The sequence below is a fragment of the Pomacea canaliculata genome, linkage group LG4 (genome assembly GCF_003073045.1).
Source record: "Pomacea canaliculata isolate SZHN2017 linkage group LG4, ASM307304v1, whole genome shotgun sequence".
NCBI lineage: Eukaryota > Metazoa > Mollusca > Gastropoda > Architaenioglossa > Ampullariidae > Pomacea > Pomacea canaliculata.
Window position 1 is genome coordinate 25,050,083 of NC_037593.1, and position 22,147 is coordinate 25,072,229.

At 43.2% G+C, this 22,147-nt stretch overlaps 1 protein-coding gene across 10 annotated transcripts in view; it reads left to right on the plus strand.

Moving 5' to 3' along the window:
• Positions 1-22,147, plus strand: part of LOC112562032 (neo-calmodulin-like) — a 68,711-nt gene that overhangs the window by 45,396 nt on the left and 1,168 nt on the right. For 5 of the 10 annotated variants that reach the window (XM_025234998.1, XM_025234999.1, XM_025235000.1 and 2 more), the window contains 3 exons: positions 7,402-7,432; positions 21,085-21,228; positions 21,819-22,073. In XM_025234998.1, the coding sequence (XP_025090783.1) occupies positions 7,402-7,432; positions 21,085-21,228; positions 21,819-22,073 (430 nt within the window). Of the gene's footprint in view, positions 1-7,401; positions 7,433-13,889; positions 14,036-14,764; positions 15,971-20,124; positions 21,229-21,818; positions 22,074-22,147 lie in introns of those variants that run through there. The other 5 variants (XM_025234995.1, XM_025234997.1, XM_025234996.1 and 2 more) reach the window with 5 other exon arrangements.

Below are 22,147 nucleotides of genomic sequence, written 5' to 3' on the forward strand. Positions count from 1 at the left end.
GATTTTGATGTGAGGACAGTGTAAGAGCTGCCGCCCCATAGACTAAGGTTATCACCTGTCACCAGTACAGTGTGAGTTGACTGTCCTGGGTTCAGCTCTCGTCTCGGGCACGCTGTTCTTTCTCTGCATGTGGCATCTGTTTACAGGGCTGTCTTGCCATGATATAACCTTAGTTGCTGGCTCGGTGTAAACAGCAACAATTCTTCTTTCCTCCTCCCTAGACTAAACGAAGCTTCACAGAGAAGCTTTGATAACATTTTTTGCATGCCAGGTAGCCCTCTAAAGTTGTGACGACCCGAGAAAAAAAAACTAAGCCTGTCAAACAACATTCAACAAATGTTCTCTTTACTTTGTCCTCTCTTTGTTCTAAATACCTCCGCAGAATTTGTAAATAATCGTGCACGAAGGAGGAAGTGTGTGTGTGTGTGTCGATATCACAGAGAAAGTAAAAGATGAAAAGAAAAGATATCTGTCTGAAATGATGTAAAGCGATTCTTGTGAATGTGGGGTGGATGGCTGGGTGGCTAGGCATGCATTATTCAAAGGAAACAAGAGTTTTGTTTTGTTGATCATCTTCCAAGAGCTCTGAACAATAGCGGCGAGAGAATTGAAGAAGGAAAACACACAGAGCTTATATGGAAAGCAGGAGACAAAACAATAAAAAAATAAAAATATCAATCATTAAAGAGATGCTTAAAATGGACGCTCACGGCCCGACCTTATCGTTCTCCAAGTTTGCTCTCACGAACTGGTCTGACCTGTTTAAAAAAGAAGACGAAGAAGAAAGCCAGCTAAAAATACAGACAGTTCGGTTACAGCGATATTTGTGTAGATAAGCCGACAAGCCACGGACAATGCCAGGACTACCCACCCGCCTCCTGCCCCACACCCGAGTGCATGAGGACACACGATGCGGGTGCACGGCGTGCAGCCATGTTTGCAGTTGCAGTCGCTCCGTCTCGCGCTTTGTTTGTTGACCTTGCACCGCGGTACCCGCGCACGTCCGGCACATGAAAGAGAAATCGGGATCGAAGATTTTGTAGTGTACCTACCCCGGGTACCTGTCGCAGCACGTAGCTTACCTGGTCGTGTGGGGTGGCTGGGGAAGGCATCGGAATAACCTCCCTCTGATGAGCGGAGTTAACTCGGTGAATGCTGCTTTGAATTTAAAGTTTTTGCTTTGTCAATGCTGCCAACTTTTTTTTCTTTCTTTTGTCTACCCGAGCGTCTGCTGTCTGTCATGCTTACTTGTCGGAAGGTCCTTGAAGTGTCGTGAGCTTGGCTTCACCCTGGCCTCCATCTGTTACAGGTGGCTCTAAGGATACCGACACTGTGTTCTGATTTATCCGGCTTCTTGTGTTGCACAAAACATAAGAAATTAAGAAAAACAGAAACACGTAAATGTGAGAGAGAGAGAGACGAAAGGCAGGAGAGTGAGAGAAGAGATACCTGTTGCTTCACGGTACGATGCCTCGGCTAATGTGACCACAACATGAGATAAACAGCACCAATGATGCAGTAAAGACAGATCGACTGAAGAAGGGAGAAGGAAAGACGGGGTGTAGTAAAAACGTGGAAGGAGTCAAACCATGTTTTACAAGTGGCTTTTATCTTTCATTCACTTTCCAGGCTGTCTTGGACTTAAGCGTGTGTGGCCATGGCAACGGAGCCAGACTAGAGCTGCTCTTTCTTTAATTTTATACAATGGTGCAGGCCGGTTATAGTTCTAAACTTTGCAGTTTACAAATCAACTTCAGTTCTTTGTGTGAACAAATCAGTTTTGATCTCTAAAATATAATAATAATAATAATAATAATAATAATAATAAATTCTTCAGACTGTGACGATTTGCTTTCCATCTATTGTCACCTCTCGCCATTCATCAGTATCGTCTGTTTGTCACATCTGATGGTGTTCTCAGATATTTTGAATATCACTAGCGTTTCTCTGCCTACGATGACAACTTTTATTAGAGAAGTTTTCCATCATTTCACAGTTTTGATCTTCAGGGACAGTGGTTGCTATGGTGACTTCTGTGACGTTGATCCATTGGCGTTAAAATGAATATTAAGTTGTCTCTTGTAACCTTTTATTCATCGCGCACGTGTGAGTGTGTGTGTGTGAGGAGGGGTTGGAATGTTTGTGTGTGGGTGTGCATGCAAAGTGTGATGGAGCTCACATCCCTTTCTGAGACTTCCCTCTGTGTTTCTGTCTCACATTGCGTGCCCCTATATTCATGAATGTTGAGGACTTTGAACTTCCTGGATGCTGGGGAGGGCCGCTCAATAAATATGATTTAATAATAATAAAATCTTGACTCTGGATATCAAAATTTATGTTGCACGACGGATACTACAGAGAAAGCTTCAGTCTCCAATGTCGTGGTATGAATAATTTGTTGATTTGTTCAGCAGTGGGCAATCATCAAAGGTAACCTGATGTCGACGGGTGGACCCAGTGTGGTGATAACAACGGGGGACTGGGAGCATGACCTTTGTGTCCGCCATTGTTATTCTGACTGCGAGGGTGGAGGAGGCGGGGTGTCAGGTGAAGGGAAACATGTCCATGGCACTAATTACACGCTTGGAGCTTCCTTTCCCCCGACTCGTAGAGGATTCATTAATTATGTTCTTAACTGGACACATGTTGTCGACTATACTTGGCGACCTGACTGAAACCAGTTTCTGACAAGTAGTTTGTTTATACAGTATCTAAAAACTAACTTGTTTACAGAGCAAGCGACAACTATCCCCCCAAAACAAAAGACTATCTTAATATCCACACATCCCACATTTAAACAAGTGTGGAAGCAGATGACTGTGGGACATGTGAAGATGCGAGTGTGTGTTATGTGTGTCTGCTGCACATGCGCGCTGCTTGCTTTTTTTCAGTAAAGGATGTGAAGATGCCGAACAGATGATGATGATGATGATGATAGTTGGTAAAACTGCGACAAAGACGCTGGTTCTCTTTGACTGATATAAACAGGACAGATGTTAAAATGCTGTGGTAAATAAGTTAGTAGTCTATTATAAATAGTTTTTAATTACCAATGAATTGCTAATTTTTAATGACTATACGCAGTTGACAGTTACTATGTACACAAACAAGCTAGTTTTTAGCTTGCTTATGGACTACATACTTTTCAGTTACCAGTATGAATAAGAGAATGTTCAGTTTCTAATCTGAACAATTCACGTTTTTTTTTTTATTATTGAAGGAGCGGAAAAGAGAGAAAAAGGGGATGGTTCCTCCCTTGTAGCAACGATAACCAATACTTTCAAAGGTTATTCTCCAAATGTCGTACAAATTATATCGTAAACCAGGTTTGTCGTGAATGTGCACGGTAGGGCCTGCGATCTATAAATTAGTTCAGCTCAAGCCAATCATGCCAGAGATAATCACAGTGGGTAGCTTCCAGGACGTGGATGGTTTCGTTTTTACTCTTGACCAAGGAGCGTCGGTAGACCCTCGCCCCGCGACTACAGCGAGATCAACGACGAAAGAAAGAGAAGCAGGTGAGAGGGGACCTTTGCTAATCACCTGGAGACAGCGTAGTTACCTGAAGCACCGTTGATATTTCCGAATGTCATCTTTTCTTCCTATAGCGTCAAGGGCGGTTTTTTTTACTTTCTGAAAACGCCGAAGCTTTGCTAAACTTTCCATCCCCCAAACTCTGCCCATCCTTTTGCCGAGCTGCTCCACGTTTATCCCTCCCCTACATTATGAAACTTCGATGATCGAAGTGTTTTTTTGTGGGTGGAAGGGGTTATGGAGACAGGGTGGAAAAAGGAACGTGGGAAGTGTCCTCCCAACTCCCCTCCCACCCCTTATCCTGTCGGTCGCTTTCCATGCACGGATTTTAGGATAAAAAGAGTTTTGGAAACTTTTGCTGACATTTGCCGCATCATCGGCATTTGCAGTGTTATCAAGCGACGACGTTGCCAGATTGCGTCATCCGCTCATTGTTCCTTTTAAAGGTGAAGAGCCAGCCACTTCCGTTTGCCGGTTGTTAGACGTGTGTTGGCCAGGCTCTTAATTCTTTCGTATACTGTGCACCAACACACAAATTCATGACAGAGGCTAAACCGTTATCGAGATGCACAAACTGTATTCATGTTGTCAAAGCGACAGCCAATGGGAGGACAACCGAAGCTGTGTGTTGATTGGATGTCGTCGTGGACAATCCCCACGAGGTGTCACATGGCCAAACCAGACCAGTTTGCTGTTGCAAGTAAGGGTTCCAGTGTCCTACGAATGTAGCGACCACACTTGGCACAAAGTCTTTGGTTTGATGTTCTCTGAGCACAGTTCTACTCAAGAATCCAGATGTAGTCACTGCTCCAGATCCTGTCCAGCCGAGTTATTGCTACTGTTGCAATCATGATCTGTTGTGGTATTATCTTAAAAAGGGTCATGAGTATTTAAAACTGCTTACCTCAACCTCGAACAGTACTCCATTCATGTAGATTCCTGTTCTGTCGTTGCCAATGACAACGACTTTATTTTCATGGTCTTCATTCGATATACATTTAAACTCTCCCACTTCATTGATAAAGTTTGCAGTTCTTTCTTAGTGCCTGCTATCAGATCGTCTCTTTCCACCAATGGAAAATCAAATGTGATGGAAATGGAGGGTTTTTCGCATGATGTTCTCCACAAAAATGTTGAACAGCACAGATGATATTAGGTCCCCTTGACGGACGCGCTGTCACCTTGTCTTAACAACGAAGTTCATAGCCTACCTTCACCACCAACAAACTTTCTAGACTGCCTCCTGTGTCCATGCGACTCTTAGCTTGTCAGATTGTCTGAAACCTGTCGCCCTTTCTGGGATGCGATGAATCATACAAACAAACCTTTCTGGGGAAGCCCATGGTGCCTAATATAATCGAGTCCCCGGCCCGCCCGGGACAGCAGTGACAAGATGGCGGCCGGAATCTGACTCCGTGCCATTTCTCACCGCCAGTTGTCGCATCTCATCGCGAGAGACGCCTCAATTATTTAGGGAGGTCCGTTCTCCGGTGGCCGAGCCTGCCCGTGAAATATGGCGCCTGTCGTGGGAATAATGGTCTGTCTAGTAACTTATAAGCGAGCCATCAGACACAGTCGGGTTGGTCTCTGCCTTCCTCATCATTGCCCTTCTCCTCTCCCTTCAAATCTCCGTACGACGAATATTCTCTTTTCTCTCTGTTTTTATTCACGCGAAGTCATATGACATACTCTGCTTTACCCCTCCCTCATCCTTTCGAAATCCGATCTCCACCCGTAAGTCAGCTGTTCTTTGTTTGTCTTGTCCGTTTATCCCTATTTCTGTTTGACTGTCTGTCTGTCCTATCTCTACCTGTCCGCCTGTTTGTCACTAACCCTGCCTGTCTGTGAGATTTTTGATGCTTTTGTTTTCTCTGTCACTTATCCTTTCATGCAATATAAATTTGAGAATTAAAGCCTTGTTAAAAAATAAGCAACGCTCTCTACTTCTGGTAAGTTTTCCTTTTTTTTTCTCTCTCTCTTTGCTGCCAGATGAGCTGTAGTGTGATAGGGGAGCAGACTCATTCTCCATGTTACACTAGGGTAATCTTCCTCCTCTAATTTTCTGTCGCGACCCCACCTGAAAGGTCATCAGTCGTCTGTTCTAATGAGATTTTTCGTGCTTCTCCAAGTCTGGAACACAGCTAATCGCGCCTCCTGCAGGGACACAGCGAGTGGCGGGAGGAAAAATTTGGAAGAGGATGGGATGGGGTGGAGAAAGGGAGGCAAGCTAATCAGGGGACGCAAATGTAGAGAGTGCAACTGGTTGCTATGGGAACGATAGGCGCGTGGACTGGGCAGCATGGCTTGACGCCGGAGATAGAATTGAGGATGAAACGATAAATCATTTTAGCATTCAGAGATAAAGATAATGGGCTGCGATGGAGCTTGTAAGATCGCGCCCTCTCCTCTCTCTCTCCTACTCTCTCTCACCTTTCCTTTCCCTCTGTGTGTGCGTGCGCGCACGCATGCGTGCTCCTGTGTGGTCTATTACAATTGCACGAAAACAACGAGATATAACATTGGATATTATTATTTGTAGATAATATCGCGTCCAGACGAAATAAAATTAGTTCCCGACACTGACGACTAGCTGGTGAAAATGTCAGGGTCAGGTATTAATTTGCGAGTTCAGATTTTTGAAAAAATGTCCGTTTGAAGCTAATTATCCGGATTGTTGTACCCGATGTTCCGGTCAGAGTAGCAGGTGCTAAGAAGAGTCCTCAATCACGAGAGCTTAGGTCCCATGACGTGGCGGCGGTGAAATCCGCGGTTATCCCGCCACTGCTCGCCGTCCGCGGGTTGTTCACGTAGGTGTGAGCTGTGCTCACTTCTTTTGTCACGACAGGCGTGCATCTGTCGACGACACTCGCGCTTCACGACCAACGGTCTTACCGATCAATCCGAACGCTTCTTTACACGGGAGGACTTCATCAAGCTAAGCATCCGCCATCTTGGTAACGGGGGAAAAGCCGACGTGGGAGTACAGGGCGGGTTTGAAGGCAAGAATAGTGTCACGACACCGCGAAGTGTGCTTCTCGCTCATTCCTTTTCGAACACACAGGGCCAGACACGTATTCTTTCACATAAATAAACAAAATGACTTGACTGAACAAAACTACCTACTTTTACTAAACAAAAACAAAATTACGTATATAAAATGTTTTAACTACAAGTCTGGCCGTTGATACGTTGAAATAACACAAACACAGACCGTAAACGTTCGTCAGTTCCTCAACAAAACCCTGTAGACACAATATCGCAGCAATGGCTCTTCACTTCAAACAATACAAGAAATATCTTCACTCACAATTAAATGTCCAGGTTCCCTTCCTCTCGCCATTTCTCTCCCAACGTCCCAAGACCGGAACTGCTCTATCACGTCACACCTCTCTTTTACGTCATGGCTACACGCATTCATTAAAAACTGACGTCATTCACGATCTTTCGTCCTTGCGCGTGCGCTAAGGTCTACCACTCCCCTAGTGCTGTGATGAATAGGAAAAAGGAGAGAGAAGCAGGGTTGTCCCGCTCTGTCACTCAATCCTTCTGTCCATCTCACCATCCGCTGATCTTTCGCATCTTTCATCATTTACTCTTCACGCTTCATAGATCTTACTCCATACATACATTTACCATATTCTGTCCATTTATTAAGGTCAATCCATCTATCCGTTTACCCTGGATACCTTTGTGGCTTTCACAATCACATATCACATACTTCACTGCCCGCAACGAACTTTAAACATAAATTAAACGGCTCAACCTCGAAACAAAAACAGACACAAAAATAACAAAATCTACAACTTAGCGTACCTACACTTTGTAAGTGTTATTTCGTTTAATTAAATATTTTTTTCTTCTTTCCAGAGCAAGAAGAAGGAGAAAGACATGGAAACAGGTAAGCCCATTTCTGTAATAATCTTTTTAAAATATTTTCTTTTATAAAGATTTGTATTTAGATTGTAACTTGAAGCGAACTACGCCCAATCTGTTGCAAATAAATATTTAAACAGCGTCTTTTAATATAATCCGACAATAAACGATGTTTCCTCCTGGGAGCATTCACTAATGCACACATACAAAAATAAAAAATAAAAAAATCCACAAATTTATGTGTCGGGATAAAGTCACATATAAAACATGCACATTATTTATTTCTCATTAATACTCTACAGACTATATGGCATTCAGTAGGAGATTGCTAGAACTTACATGTAATGAAGACTAAAGGTAAAGTTAAGGTCAAAGCAAATACCTACATGAACTAAGTATGGTTCAAAGAGGTAAACAGCTTTAAACACTCGTAGGACACCAAGAACTTCTACCTGCAACTCGGGGTAAACTGGTCTGGTGACCCGAGATACATGTTAATAATGGACAAGCAACCTTACTGTGGCTTCTGTGAAATATTCATTAACCGTGTGTAGTCAGGTCTGTTCTGGGTTTTGTGAAATTTTACGGGCGTTTCAGACAATTTGTATTTCATTAGTTTAGCATCTCCGCGCAGTCGAACTTCTTAGGAGCTTTTTACATACTCGTTTTCTTATATTTTTCGTGTCAAAGGGCAAAACGGCACGAGCGAGTGAAGGATTGTTCAAAAATTGAGGGAAGCTAAAAAAAAGTCACTATTTTTTTATTGATAGTTTAAAATGCTTTTTGCTATTTCTCTTCTTTAAAATATAATTATCTTGACGTTTCTTGTTTTTAAACTTCTTTTAATCTCAACTTATGGTTCTACTTAATTGTCATTACTGGCTCAGTTTAGTTCCCATTGATTTGTCTTCTTCATCTGCTTCATTAGTTTATAAAAACTTATCTTTTTCTCTCACTTCTTAGTTTGTGTGTGTTTGCGCGCGTGTGCAAGTGTGCGTGTAGGTATGTTAGTACATTGTTTATGTATTCTTTCATGTGTGTGCCCGGATTGTTATAGAGAGAATGTTATATTATAAATAAGAGCTAGAACAGAAGAAAGGTTGAAGGAGGGATAGTAGGTGGAGGGGTGGAGTGGAGTGGGGGTCGGGGAAGACGTTTCATTTCGTTTATGTGAAAGTTACCTCCAATTACCAGGTTTTACATTTTTGTTTCACTTCTGCATCCTTCCTTTGCATCAAAGAAAACTTGAACAAATGAGGTTATTGGAGTGATCCTTTGGCTACAGGTAGTTAGCCAATACACTGCCACTCCTGCAACTTTCCCCGATGCACAGTCGGTGCACAGTTGGCCAAGGCTGTCATAACTGTTGATGTCTGCACACACACATTCCTATCGCACACGTCACCAACACCTTCTACTGCCTCCTCGCCAGTCACGACAGTGATGCTGCTCTCTCTCAGAGGAGGGTGGAGGAGGTCGGGTATCTGAGGAATCAGCGGATGTTTCCTTGACATCAGAATGTTAGGCTTTGAGGTGGAGGTGAGCTCTGACAGACTCGAGTTCCTCCTGAAGTCCTATTTTCTTAGGTCAGGTATATTGTCTTCTTTCCCACCTTGTAGCACATGTTGTCCACAACCATCTGTGTTTAACAAACAAAAGCACATTGCAAGACCGTTATTTTACTACCATCAAAGTTTTAGAGTCTCGCACACCCCACTCTTTACTTTGAAGGGGTAGACGGGTGTTTTCAAAGTTTAAGAGCTCTGGGAACGGAAAAAAACACATTAACTTCTTCTTCTATCATTCATCATTATCAATTATCGATGCTATTACCGAGGTTGTTGTTAGAAATCCTTGCCCCTGAGTCATACCACGGAAACACACGGACGCCATTTTTAGAGAAGTCATCAACAACATCCTCTCCTCGCTGTCTGACGTTGTAAATCGCTCAGATGGCGCTCTTCAAAGAACGCACTTCCTCTCGATTCAGGTCGTCTGCAGCGAGGGAACAAGTCTGAACTTTAAAGACGACCTTTATGAGGAGCAAGAAGAGTGCAAGTCAAATGTTATGAAGTTTTAACTGTCTGTGGGTTTATTTTCTGGAAGAGGATGGCAGCCTCTTCGACAACAAAACTGGAAAAAAAAATCATAAAAGATGTCAGCCTGTGTGGTTTTAAAGATCCTGCCGAACCTTTAAAGAAACCGTTAATCAAAGCCTAATGCATAATATTTTGAAAATTTTTTTTCTAAAATGGACTTTTGATGTTCAATAAATAGGTAAGACGACATTGTATCAATTATTCGTCCTTTTTCTAGTCTCAACGACATCTCGGGGAATATTGATTTAGTGTTACAATATGATCAGTCTCTCGAGTAAAATCCTGTTTTGTGCTGTTGCTTCTTTCTCCCACCTACTACACGAGATGATCAGCAGCAAAGTCCTGGTAAGGTCGGAAGGAGTCGAATGATTGCGGCAAAGGATGTGACGTCACACAGCTTGGGCGTTGAGCGTGGGTGGAACGCAGTCTTGCGTGTCGGTCATCTGTGGACTTGGTGGTAGCTGAGTGCAAGCTACTGCACGAGCGACTGGAGCGTGGGGTCGCGTTCGGCCGGCGAGAAAACTGTAAGATAATCCGTGAGATCGTTCTGTACCCAAGGTAGTGTGTTGACAAGGTTCGAGCCCTCAAACCTCCAGTCCTCTGAGTTCTGTCCCCTTGCCTCCTTCTCCACACAGCACTTACTTTCCATCACTCCATCATTTTGGTTCTGTTCATCCCTACTCACCTCTCCGCGTGTGTGTGTGCATCTCTGTGATGTGATGATACGGCCCTGCGCAGTTCCTTCCCCCGACTCTACCTCCGTTTGCACGCTGGTGCCTGGTGGTAATAGTTACCGTTCCGTGACCGTCTTTGTCTCAAGTTACCTGCACTAGGACCCGCAGTGTAGGCTGCAGCTGGTGAGCTGTGGTCTGGCTTGTACAGGAGTAACACAGACAGTATCGCACAACTCCTTACATCACATGCAGATGGTGTGGAAAGTAAGACGAGGGATTCTCGGTGCGTGTTGCAGAAGGTCTTTGCAGGCCTAGATACCTGTGATTCTCGTTTGTACGTCCTCCCTGATATGGTTATTGTTGGATTGCAGCTACAGAAACAGCTGCTTGTACAGAAGTGACTCCAAACTCTTGTTAACCCTGGCTGCTCTTTATCGAAGTATTGTACTTTAAGAGCCTAACCTTCTGAAAAAAATTCACTTTTAAATTAAAACTATTATTAAAAGCAGTGACAGTTGTTATCAGGATAATTCCGAAAGACTGAAGATGTTCGTGTTGAAAGTTACATAAAAATCAGGTTTATCACACTCCCTTCGATGGGTGGATCGATAAGGCTGATCACAAATGCAAGGCCGATTGTCGCGTCGCCATGGCAACGTGTACCCGCCGAGATATCTCACGCGTGACTCAGATAGCCGCATCGCCGCCGCTGTTATTTATAAACCAAGTGCTGTTGCTGCTGCTGCGGTTGTGACTGTCGCGTGGGGACCACCACGAAGCTGGACGTGCCAGCGTCCGCCAAACTTCCCAGCATGCATCATGCTGTACAAGCTCGTGCCGTTTCCTTTCTCTCTGTCCACTCCTACCTTCCAGCCTTCCCCCTTACTATTCCTCCCTCCAACAATACCTCGGCCTCGCTTCCCGTTGGTGTGACACGGTACAGGCTGGCGACCACTGGGTTGGCAATAGTTATAGTCACTCGAGGCCACTCCACAGTGCGTGCTATTCAGCCTGGTGACACCGCAGAGAACCTAATTAGTTTATTGCTTAATTAGTCCTAGTCTCTCACCCTGCATGCAATCAGTGGTTGTGCCTTGTTCAGGGCTCGATATGAACGAACGTTTGTGAATCGTTATTGTCCTGTCTGAAATTTATAGAAATATTTGTGTGTACATTGTGACCAGTGTGAGCTTTGATTTCTGCTGGTGGGCATGTTAGAGTTCAGTCTGACCTGAGCAAGTGTCACATGACCACATTTGACTACCTTTCTTTTCTCCCCACTTCATTTAGTTTTTTTTTCTTTTCTCACCCCTCCAGCTAGCCCACTAGCTGATTGTTCTTTTAAACACACACAGCTGGTGTGACAATTGAGCAAATGCACACAACTGACTGTGAAGACCGTGCCCACGGTAAACAAACAACTGTAGTCTGAGCACCGGAGACGCACCCTACACCCAGTAAATCGTCGGTCGACATTTTCGTTGCGTGTTTCTCAAAATGGGCACTTGCCAATGGCTGGCACTCTCCAGCACCATCGACTGTACTCTCACGATGTCCTAAGCTCCTAATTCTTTGCCGTTTGCCCGCATTTCCTCAATCGAAACGCTCACACCTGTTGAAAAAAAGGAAAGTTACATATGTTTTTATATTTTCCTTCTTTTCCGACAGGGTGTGTAGAAATCAGTGCTCCGAGGATCGTAACTATGGATGGGAAGTGGAGCTAAGCAGGTGATCATGTCGGATGGAAGCTTGTGACCCTGTAAGTCCAGGTCCCATCTTATCTTGACCACGAAAACACTGAATGCAGTGTACTATTACAATGCCTTATAAACCTGATTTAAAAAGTAGTAATTCTGAAGACATTTACGGCCTGCTGTAGAAGTTCTTCGTCTCTGTGAATCCACGTGCCGAGCACGCGCCACGACCGGTGTTGCCATGGAACCGAAGTAGCGTAAACTCGGAGGCGGTTCTGAAAGTTTGCGTCCACAGTTATGACCCCTGGTGTGAGGGTCTATTCCCGTTTATTCACTATTTCCAGTGCTACCTCTTTGGTTGTTTTTTTTAAACTTTTTTTATTATCATACTTCATGTGCTACGTTTTTCTCACTGGTTCATGTGACTCAGTCGCAATCGCTTGTCATAAAGACAAGATGGTAGTTTGTGGGTTCGGATCTCGCCTTAGCCACACTTATTGTCTTTCTCGATATGGCACTTTCTGAGATGGACACTTACTGAGATAGAATAAATCACCGTAGCGCAGCCGCCCCTGCTGAAAAAGCATATAAAACAATGTTGCAACTTCTTCAGACTCCTTCACTTTCGGGTGTCTCGTGTGCTGGCGAAGCAGTTAACACTGTAATCTCTACTTTGCTTATCCTCTGGTCTGGAAGAACCTACCGAGCCCGGTATTAGTGGTCTAGGTGATGAATGAGTGAAAAAAATTGTTTCATGTTCAAACAAAGAAAGAGTAATGAGACCAATATGTCAGAAACACATTTCTAAGTTTGATTGGTATTTTACAGATTTGTTGGGGTCTTTGCAGAACTTTTTTTCTATAATTAGAATCTCTTCCGCAAGTGTTTCTCTGGCAGCGAATTATACAAACAAACAAACAAACAAACAAAGAAACAAACAAACAAACAAACAAACAAACAAACAAACAAACAAATAACACGGAGAATCTTCTAGTGCCTAGTAACATTGCAGACAAGAAGTTTGTTATTTATTCTTCTATTTTGCCACTGGGTTACGACTTACCCTTGCTTCACAAACACGGCCCCTAAGGTTCATGTTTGCCTCATTCTGGGCGTGATAATGTTTCTACAAATATCTCATAACTTTTACAGGTATTGTGAAATGCATACTCTACGAATAACAGCTTCATTGAAAATCATTGTTTTTCTCTCTCTTGTTTTTCTTCAGCGTTCCATGAATCGATCGCAAAAACCGATTGTTTAGTGCATTTGTACAGGCAGCACTTCCCCTGCAGTTCGATTCGCTGTCACACAGGACATGTAGAGAGGCGGAGATGGTCTTCACAGCACACCTGTAGCTCCATACCTCCACCCACATTGTAATATCGCGAGTTAATTGCCTGCTGCATTGGGGAACGTGGTAGTGGGGGATGGTGGCAGCTGGGTGGGTGGAGAACAGGCTGGCTCTGTAGGGCGGGACCATTGTCACAAACTAATGAAGCATTGCCAAACGCAACAAAAATGTTTAAAACTGTTTAACGAGCGGATGACAATATACAGATTTGTACGTGTCGTGTGTGTGGTGTGTGAGGGTGTGAAAAAGAGTTTCTTTGATCACGGCAGCAATCGTATAGAGACTGCGCCGAAAGTCGCTACCCGCAGCTTGTCTTACACACCCGAGTTGGTCAACAGAGTCGGTGACAAGCTTCTGTTTGTGGCGACGTAGCTCCCCGAGCGACGCCTAGTGCGCCATAGGTGGCGCCACCTGCTGCTTGTCCACCAATTCCGCAGACAACAGGCGCCAGCGCGCTGGCATGCCCATCAAAAGCGGGCGGGACAAACAAAGTGCAAGCACAAGGCCACAAAAGGGCAGGGTACCACCGGGGCGCCTTGGACACGCCCCTGATATGACAGTCACTGCTGGATTCTCAAGCTCGTCAACCCACAGGACCAGGATCATGGACAGATGGAGGACGAGCACAAGTGATGACGTCATCGCTGCGTCACTTCCCCCCCAGCTATTTACGCTGCCGTCAGTGTCAGAATTTCCGCAGTTTTGCTCGTTGTGCGAGCACCAACGGGCGTGCTGACAGAGAGCGTGACACGGTTGACAGGGTTCGTTTATACGCCGAGGAGTAAGTCCACAGGAGCTGTGTTACAGGTAGCTTGTTACGTCAGAGGTTGCTAAGAGATGTTACAAGTTCATAGGAGCTCTTGTTACAGGCTCACATAATGTTTGTTATCGGTGGTTTGTAACAGGTTCGTTACACAGGTCCACAGGTGATTTGAAGTAGGCCCACAGGATTTTTTTAACAGGTCTACTGAAACTTACAAATTCCGACGGAAATTCTTCTTTAGTATACGAGTTTTTTTTTTTATTTTTTAAGGAGGACCGGACATACCGGATATGGTTTTTTAAATGAATGTTCAGCAATACAGTTTTCATGGTAATGTTTCTTGCTGGAATGACATGTCAAGGAATAGCACTGCTTAGAGGTTCAATAATTTGCAAGAAATTCCTATAATCTAGATATCTTCAACTCTCTATGGATTAACATTTAGTACTCTGACTTGGTCCTCGCCAGAAAGAGAAAAATTATCACATCCTATGCATATAAATGTTTGCAACAATTTTTAACTGACTGTTTGATGATAAAAAACACTATACAGTTCGGTCAGAATCAGAAATAACAGACGAGATCAAATGATTGAATAGAAAGAATAAGACTAAAAGAGAAGACGGAAAAATACTGCGTAGAGAAAATTAAAATAAGACATTGGTTTTCAGGCCCAGGTATAGGGAACTACGTCCTCAAATTTGTAAAATGGGGAGAAAGAGAGAGTCTAAGAGCAGTTAATATAAAAATGTGTTTGGAAGACAGTTATTTTTGTAAACTCGATTTAAAAAAGCTGTATTTCTCTGAAGCGGTTCAGCCTGTTTGGTAACTCCATCTTTTCATGAAAACAGATGTAGTGGCTTTATTTTTGTGTAGCGCCTAGTGCAGGCTAGGGCAAGCAAGACTGCAAGCCGTTTAGCTGCACCTTCACCTGACAGGTGCCCTACTTAACGGTAATGCCCACCGCGGTTATTCACTTGCCGGGCTTATCACCAACAGACGTGCACAAATATCTGCCGGGACTGCGACCAGATCGCTCTGGGAGGCTGCAGCAGGCGTCCGACCAGCATTCGACACCTGGTGACAAAAGCGAGGGAACTTTCGTAACGGGAGGGACCATCTAGTGGAGGAGATTGTCGGCAACAAAAGCACTCGTTGTCTGGAAGTTATCTTAGTTGTCGTCGTGCAGGTATCCGTCGAAGCATCGATTAGATGAAGGTTAAAACTAGAACTAAAAGTATTGTCACGGAGAGACATTGACCCGCGTTCGTTGGCATCATTCGATTGTGCCATTCCTCGTCGTTCGATGACAAGTAGTCTAATTTTCTCTTCCATTAGGAGCCTTTAACGAAAGAGCAACAAGACTTGAAGTGGGTAGGAAATATTGACCAACATAAGAGTATGAGCAGTTAATGCAAGCAAAGTAATTTTTTTTTTTTAAAAGGTCGATAACAATTTCTCTCTCCTGTTTGACTCTTTCTAGCGTTGTCTACGTGTAATTTGGAGTGCGCGACGGTTTGCTTGGAAAACCTGTTCACTGGTTGCAGACTGGGTGCATGATTGGTAGCTTTATGCAAATCACTCAAACTCCCTCAGCCCACCCTGATTTGAGGGACCATACTTGCCTCCAGAACTGAGAGGTTCATTCTTTGTTTTCGAGGAGATTCAAACATTGCAGCTTTGAAGCTTCTGCGCACCCGGAGAAGGAAGAGTAAAGTGGTTCCTTCTGAACGTGGCACAGGGAACACGCCACCTGACAACTATCTGAATGAAAACAATGGAAGCACTGGAGTGACACCAAAAAAAAAAAAAAAAAATCTATCAACAGCACGCGCACTGAATGAACAGTAAAGGTATAAAGTGAACGCTCGTGCGACGTCACTGCTGCGGAGTGTGACTGACGGTACCCGACATGGCGACACGTTCTGCTAACGTATTGGTGGACGAAAACGATGTGGGCTTTGTGCGCAGCACACGAGGTAATTCCTTCATCTCATTTTCTTTTCTTTTCAGTCATTTATCTTTGTCTCAATCTCTCTCTCTCTGTCTCTCTTAATATCGTGAACAATGAATGCTGTTCGACATTAGTCGCAGACAAACCAGGTATCGTTATCCCCCTCTCTCTCGGTGTGGAAGCAAGAATCATTTGAAAAGTGTGTCTGTCCACGTTTCTCAGATTAATTTGTTTACCAGGCGTGAAACTGTGCATTCGTGCATGAAAAGATTATTAATAGCATTTTTCATTTTACGACAGTGACTTAAAATACCGTAAAATCGTCTGTTGCTCGTCCTGACATTGTTGTCGTGGTTCCATCTTTCTTTCACACCTATCGAAGAAAATAAAAGATTAAAGAACACTAAGGGAGAACAACAGTTTCTCACCTAACCAATCGTTCCTCTCGGCATGAAAGGAAGGGACCGCAAGGCACGGTCTGATTGTGGTTTACCGTGAACAATCCCTGGAGAAACATTTCCTTCGGGTCGTCTGCTTCCTGCCAATACGTGCGCGCGCATCTGCCCGGAAAGCATGGCGGGCCTCTTGCATTCTTGTTTTGAAAGTCATCGATTAGTTACAAATAAAAGAACCCACAAAGGTCTCTAACGAGCAAACGGATCCATTTACATTCCGCTTATTTCAAGGGCGTTTCCTGCCTCGCAGTCGCTTTTTGTTGCCAGTGGTAACCATTCACGACGAGTTAATTTAGTTAATTCGCACCATTCCATGCAACTTTACTGTCTCCTGTGTGAGCTGTGCTGTGATAGAGACAAGGTTTTGTCTGATAGAAATAACGAATGTTCCAGTAAAAATATTTATGGAGTATTTAAATATAATTTTTTGACATATGTCTCCTAAAATATTGTCTGATTTTTTAAAAGAAAAATTGTATAACCTTTAACCTTCTTATATAATATGACTGTGATGTCGGCTTTTGAATTGCGAATAAGTTTTCGAGAATTTCCTTTTGTTTATGGTCATGTCTTGCACAAAAGGTGAAGAGGGAATTGGCAAGCAGATGTGTGAATGAGTTATAACACTCAGGGTCTCTCTGTGAATGGCACAGTTGCATGACCTTTTACCGAGGAACTTCAGAATCCTCTGTCTGGCTTTCTTGGGCACGAAAACATTTTCATACAAGCTCTTGTGTGAGTGACGCATGCAATGTGCATCTCTGTCTCTCTCAACAGTTGGAGTGTAGAATAGACATGCTGAGGAATGCTAGGTAAAGCAAGGTGAGGATGTCAGAAACTACCTGTGCAGGTCCTGACATCACGATGATCACCTGCTCATGCACTTTGCCGCAAGGTGTGTAGACACTTCCAGACAAAGTAAGGAAGTGTTGTCGAGCCTTTCAGACTAATGAGCGCTAACTCTGACACTATAATATCGGCCCATGCCAATTTTTTCCGATTATTAAAGTTCTCCTTCCCTGTACACACATACCCACAGCTTTGTGCCGGGTGTGCCATGTCTGTTGACACGTGTACAGCATGTTTGTGAAGTGTTCCTGGCTCCATGGGTCGAGGTCGCTGTATTCATCTATTGTCTCGTGGACAATCGAGTAAAAAAAAAAAAAAAGCAAGCGTGAAAGGGTGTCATCTGTTGACTGACCACGTGATTCTTTTCCAATTCCCAACTTGTGGAAGGAGTCTTTACAGACAGCTATCAATATAAAACAGAATCGGAAATGGAGGTAACAGCATCCTCTATTCATGAACGTTCCAAGCTGACGGGCTTGCAGGCAGTGAAGCGTGCAGTTGTATTGCCCAGAAATAAAAGAGGACGCTTGACAATTATTCCCTCGTCACAAAAACGACTGAAAGTGAGGTGGTGGGCGGGGAGAGACTGCACATCCATGAAGTCCTTAGCAGGCAGCACTAATAATAAATGTAACCTGTTTCAGGACCGGTTTTTGTATTGACAGTTGGCATTATTAAAGCAGGGTAGACATAATTGTTTCTTAGTATAATGCTGTGCTATGTCACCATCATCATCATCATCATCATCATCTAGACACAAGAGCACAGTCTTTCTCCAACTGGTATTCTATTCTCCACGCTATGCATCGCAAGTCTCTCTGCATTACCGGCCTTTCCAATCGTTTAGCTTTCTTCCAACTGGAAACAATCCAACTAGTGTACGAAGACTTCATATACTGTATATTCAGCAGTCTTGCCATCAAGTACTGTTCTCTTGCAATGCGCCTACTTTATGGGTTTTTTATGCACTACTTTCAGCATCTGTTGGCAGTGTGTCCACGCGCATCTTCCCAAACAGATGGTTTCCCCCAAAATTCAGTGACGTCATAGCGAGGGCTGTTTCTGGAGAAAGCGAAAGTATCGTTGGTCTTTAAAATGTTTTTGTTGCGGCATTTCAGCTGGCGATCAGCGATGATAATTGGCGGTGCCTGATATAGAAATCCCGAAGTATGGGGAATGTTTAATCTTGTGTATGCACACACACATTCATACACCGTAATGTGGTTTTCGGCATGAGTGAAGCACCATAGAAAACCAACATATTGTTTTAGTTATTATTTGTCGCTATGGGGTCTCTTTTATCCTCCCGTCTCACGCTACTTGAGAGGACACACATACAAGTATCAAAACTACCCCGCACTCGTTCCCACTACTTTTTATATTGTATGAACTCTTTTTCAACCGACACCTGATTTATACAGTCTAGCACAATTCACTCCCACCACACCTCTTCAAACGTTGTACACAGTTTTAAATCCCTTTCTTGTTTGCTAGCAAAGATTTTTGTTTGACCTGTAAATTCACCCCTTTTAGTATTCCCTAATGTAAAGATGGCTTTTGCTGTATCGCTTATCGACTACTCTCATGAAGATGGCCGATAATATGACTTTCAGCGTGAAGTTATCTTCCTTCTCGTCTATTATTCAGAAGCTTCGGTTGTCAGAGAGGTTATTTTTCCGGCCGATGGTATAGTTGTGCCAATTTGATTATGATTTCCTCCCTCGACACAATTTTTGGTGGATTGAGTGATAAGGTGTCGGTAAATGTAATTAGTTTTTTGTGTTTGCGTGAGGGCGTGGAACCAGCACTGAGGTTGGTCACTGGAAGATGAAACTTTTATTAGCGGGACTCGGAAGAGGTAAAAACTTGCAGTCTCCTGTGGCAGTTATCAAAACGGTGACTTGCGGCCTGTCTCCTGCGGTCGCCATCACGACGGTGACATCATCAGCTGTCCTGCCTCGAGAGACAAATTTTAAGTCCAGCAGCCGCAACCAAATCTTTCTGATTTCTCTTGATTAAAGCCACAAAATCTTTGCTACCATCTCTACACAAAAATATTCGACCTAGTTATGCGTGTTTCTCGTGTGTTTGTGTAGCCAGGACCGACAACCGGTTTGACAATCGACAGGAACGGTAACTACGCGGTGGTGCTCAGTTTGTCTTTCTTTCCACCCCCCCGCCCGTCTGACCTCCACCTCCTTACACTGCACGAAAAAGTAACCGGTTAGCGAAATTACCCAGAAAATGTTTGTTTTCGTGCTCCATGCACTGCTCACCCCTCCCTACCACGAGCTATAAAAATAAAAGCAAGAACAACTGTTCACTCCTCCCGTCTTTTATTTTTGCCTCTCTGACCTTTCAAGAGATTCTATTTATAGATAAATGCCTGTTCTTTTATGAATTCTTGTATATACGCCTCCGACCTCCGAAGAGGTTCTATTTATACTTCAGTTTCTCACAGTTGACTGCTAATTCTCCTGCCAAGAATCAGTTTCAGCCTTTCAGTTTATCTTTTTTTTTCTTACTATAGGTTGTAGAGCTGTAGATGTCTTTCAATAACTACAATGTGTGTGTGTATATATATATAAATCATTTTTTATTGATAAAGTCGAGTAACAAATATAGCAACTCCGGTTCAAGAGAGTTTAGTTTGGTCCTTTTTACTCCTCGAGGAGCATATGGCTGCAAGTTCAAGAGAGAGAAAGAAAAATAAAGGAAGAGAGGAGGGGAGGCAAGCAGAATAAATGTACATTTCAATCCCTTTTGGAGGCAGAAAGTTCACTGTCAATATATTCAGCAAGTGAACTCATTAAATGCTGCTTGCAAATTGAACAGAAAGTGACTCCATTCACCCAGGCTTCCCTGCTCATTGTAAAGCAAGACTGAACCCAGTTTTTTGGTTTTGTTTTGTTTTGTTAAAATTTAATGCGGCACAATTTAGTTCCTCTTTGCCCCTAACTGAGGCTACGTAAAATATACAACAAAGCTGGCTTGAGCCATTAGAAATACACGAACTTCAACAAGAAATAAAACTGTATAATAATGAAAACGTGATACGTAGCTGTGTAAGTACAAACACAAATAAAGCATACACCACTGAACCAACACAGCTTATTAAAAAAACATGTATAATTTTGATCTTTGTCATCAAACTCACAATGTGTTGGTCGCTGCAAAATAGTAAAATGATATGGAAGTTAAGCAGCACACGGAAGATGCATCTTTAACAAGTCTATACTATTATGCATGTTCGCCAAATGCTCAGTTAATCACAAGGAACACTTTGACTCAGTCACACAAAAGAAACGGGCATTCTCACCATCACAACATTTTTCGAAGCGAACGATAATCAGGTTTATGTCAAGCTTCATTGCAGCTCAAAAAGCCAGCTTTGGCAAGAGAAACAAATTAACACTTTGGGAAAGCATTTATACCCGTTTCGAGATTACAAGAGTTCAACCACCTCGTCAAAACACTCGTTTTTGCGCTGTGAGTGAGGTTCTAGCTTAATAAGCCTAAAACAACATTTAAATCAATTATTATCCCTTCCTTGCATAATCATTTTAACAAAATAACAAACAAGTGAGCTTTTTTGTTAATGACATCAAGCTTTGACATTTCTGATTCATCAGGTTTGTCGCGATGATGGCGGCCCGTTGACATTACCTGACCCTGGACCCTTTCCAAAATGGTCGAATGCGTCAGCTCGTCATCATTGTATTTTCATGCCTATCAATTTTTTTTCCTTATTTGATGCATTTTGGTGAGTCAGTTTCGCGGTCCCTTGACTGCAATTATTCAATATTGCATGTCCTGTATTTTTGTTTGTGTGCAGAGATCCGCGAGCTTTTCAGGTCGTTCGATAGGAATCATGACAACACTATCTGCGCGGGAGAACTGGGCAAGGTCTTGCGCTGTCTGGGCATGAATGTGTCGGAGGCCGATGTACAACAGATCATCAAGGAGCTGGACAAAAACAGTCAGTTCGTCAGAAAACTTTTTTTTAAACAGTCAAGGGACTAGAAGACACAGATGTTGCCAAAACATTCAGATCGTTATTGTTGTCCAAAGTCAATGAAAATGACTGAACGACATTTGTATTACTGAGATTCTTGTTTCTTAGCTGATCTTCAGAATAGTCTCTCTCCATCGGATTGTTGTTGCCGAGGCCGAATAATCGTTTAAAAGATGGGTTTAATCAAGATGATTGGAAACAGCCATAAAAGCAACATTGCAGGACTACAGGAATACCCGCTAGTCTCATGTTACAAAATCTTACTGACGATGTCTAATGGAGGAAGGCTGCATACTAAATCATTGAGACACTTTAGTGTAAAAGCCTTTTTTTTGTAATACATTTATAGCTTTGTTTTGAACAATTTAAAAAGAAAACAATAATAAAGATTTTGTGGAATGGTTAATAGTACAGATTAGAAAAGATGGACTGTGTATATTCAGCCCAAGTTATGTCTAGACTGCTACTATTATAGCATCTTGAATTTTCTTTTCTTTTTTTTTTGTTTTTTTGGTAACCAAGGGAGTAAGTCATATATATTATTTTTGTTTCAGGGAACGGGAAGATTGAGTACAAGGAGTTCAAGGCCTTTATGCAGGAGGAGATGAGGAAGGCGGAGGACCCCGCCGAGCAAGAGAAGGCAGTCCGCATGGCCTTCAGGGTCTTCGACCAAAATGGCGACGGATTCATCGACGTCAAGGAGCTCCAGAACGCCATGAAGAATCTTGGCGAGCCGCTGACAGACAAGGAGCTAACTGATATGATGAAAGAAGCGGATATGGACAAGGACGGCAAGATCAACTACGAGGGTTAGTGTCACGTGACAATAGGAAAGAGGGGTAGTGGATGATTAGTGGAATCTAGACTGGGGAGGAGGGGAAAG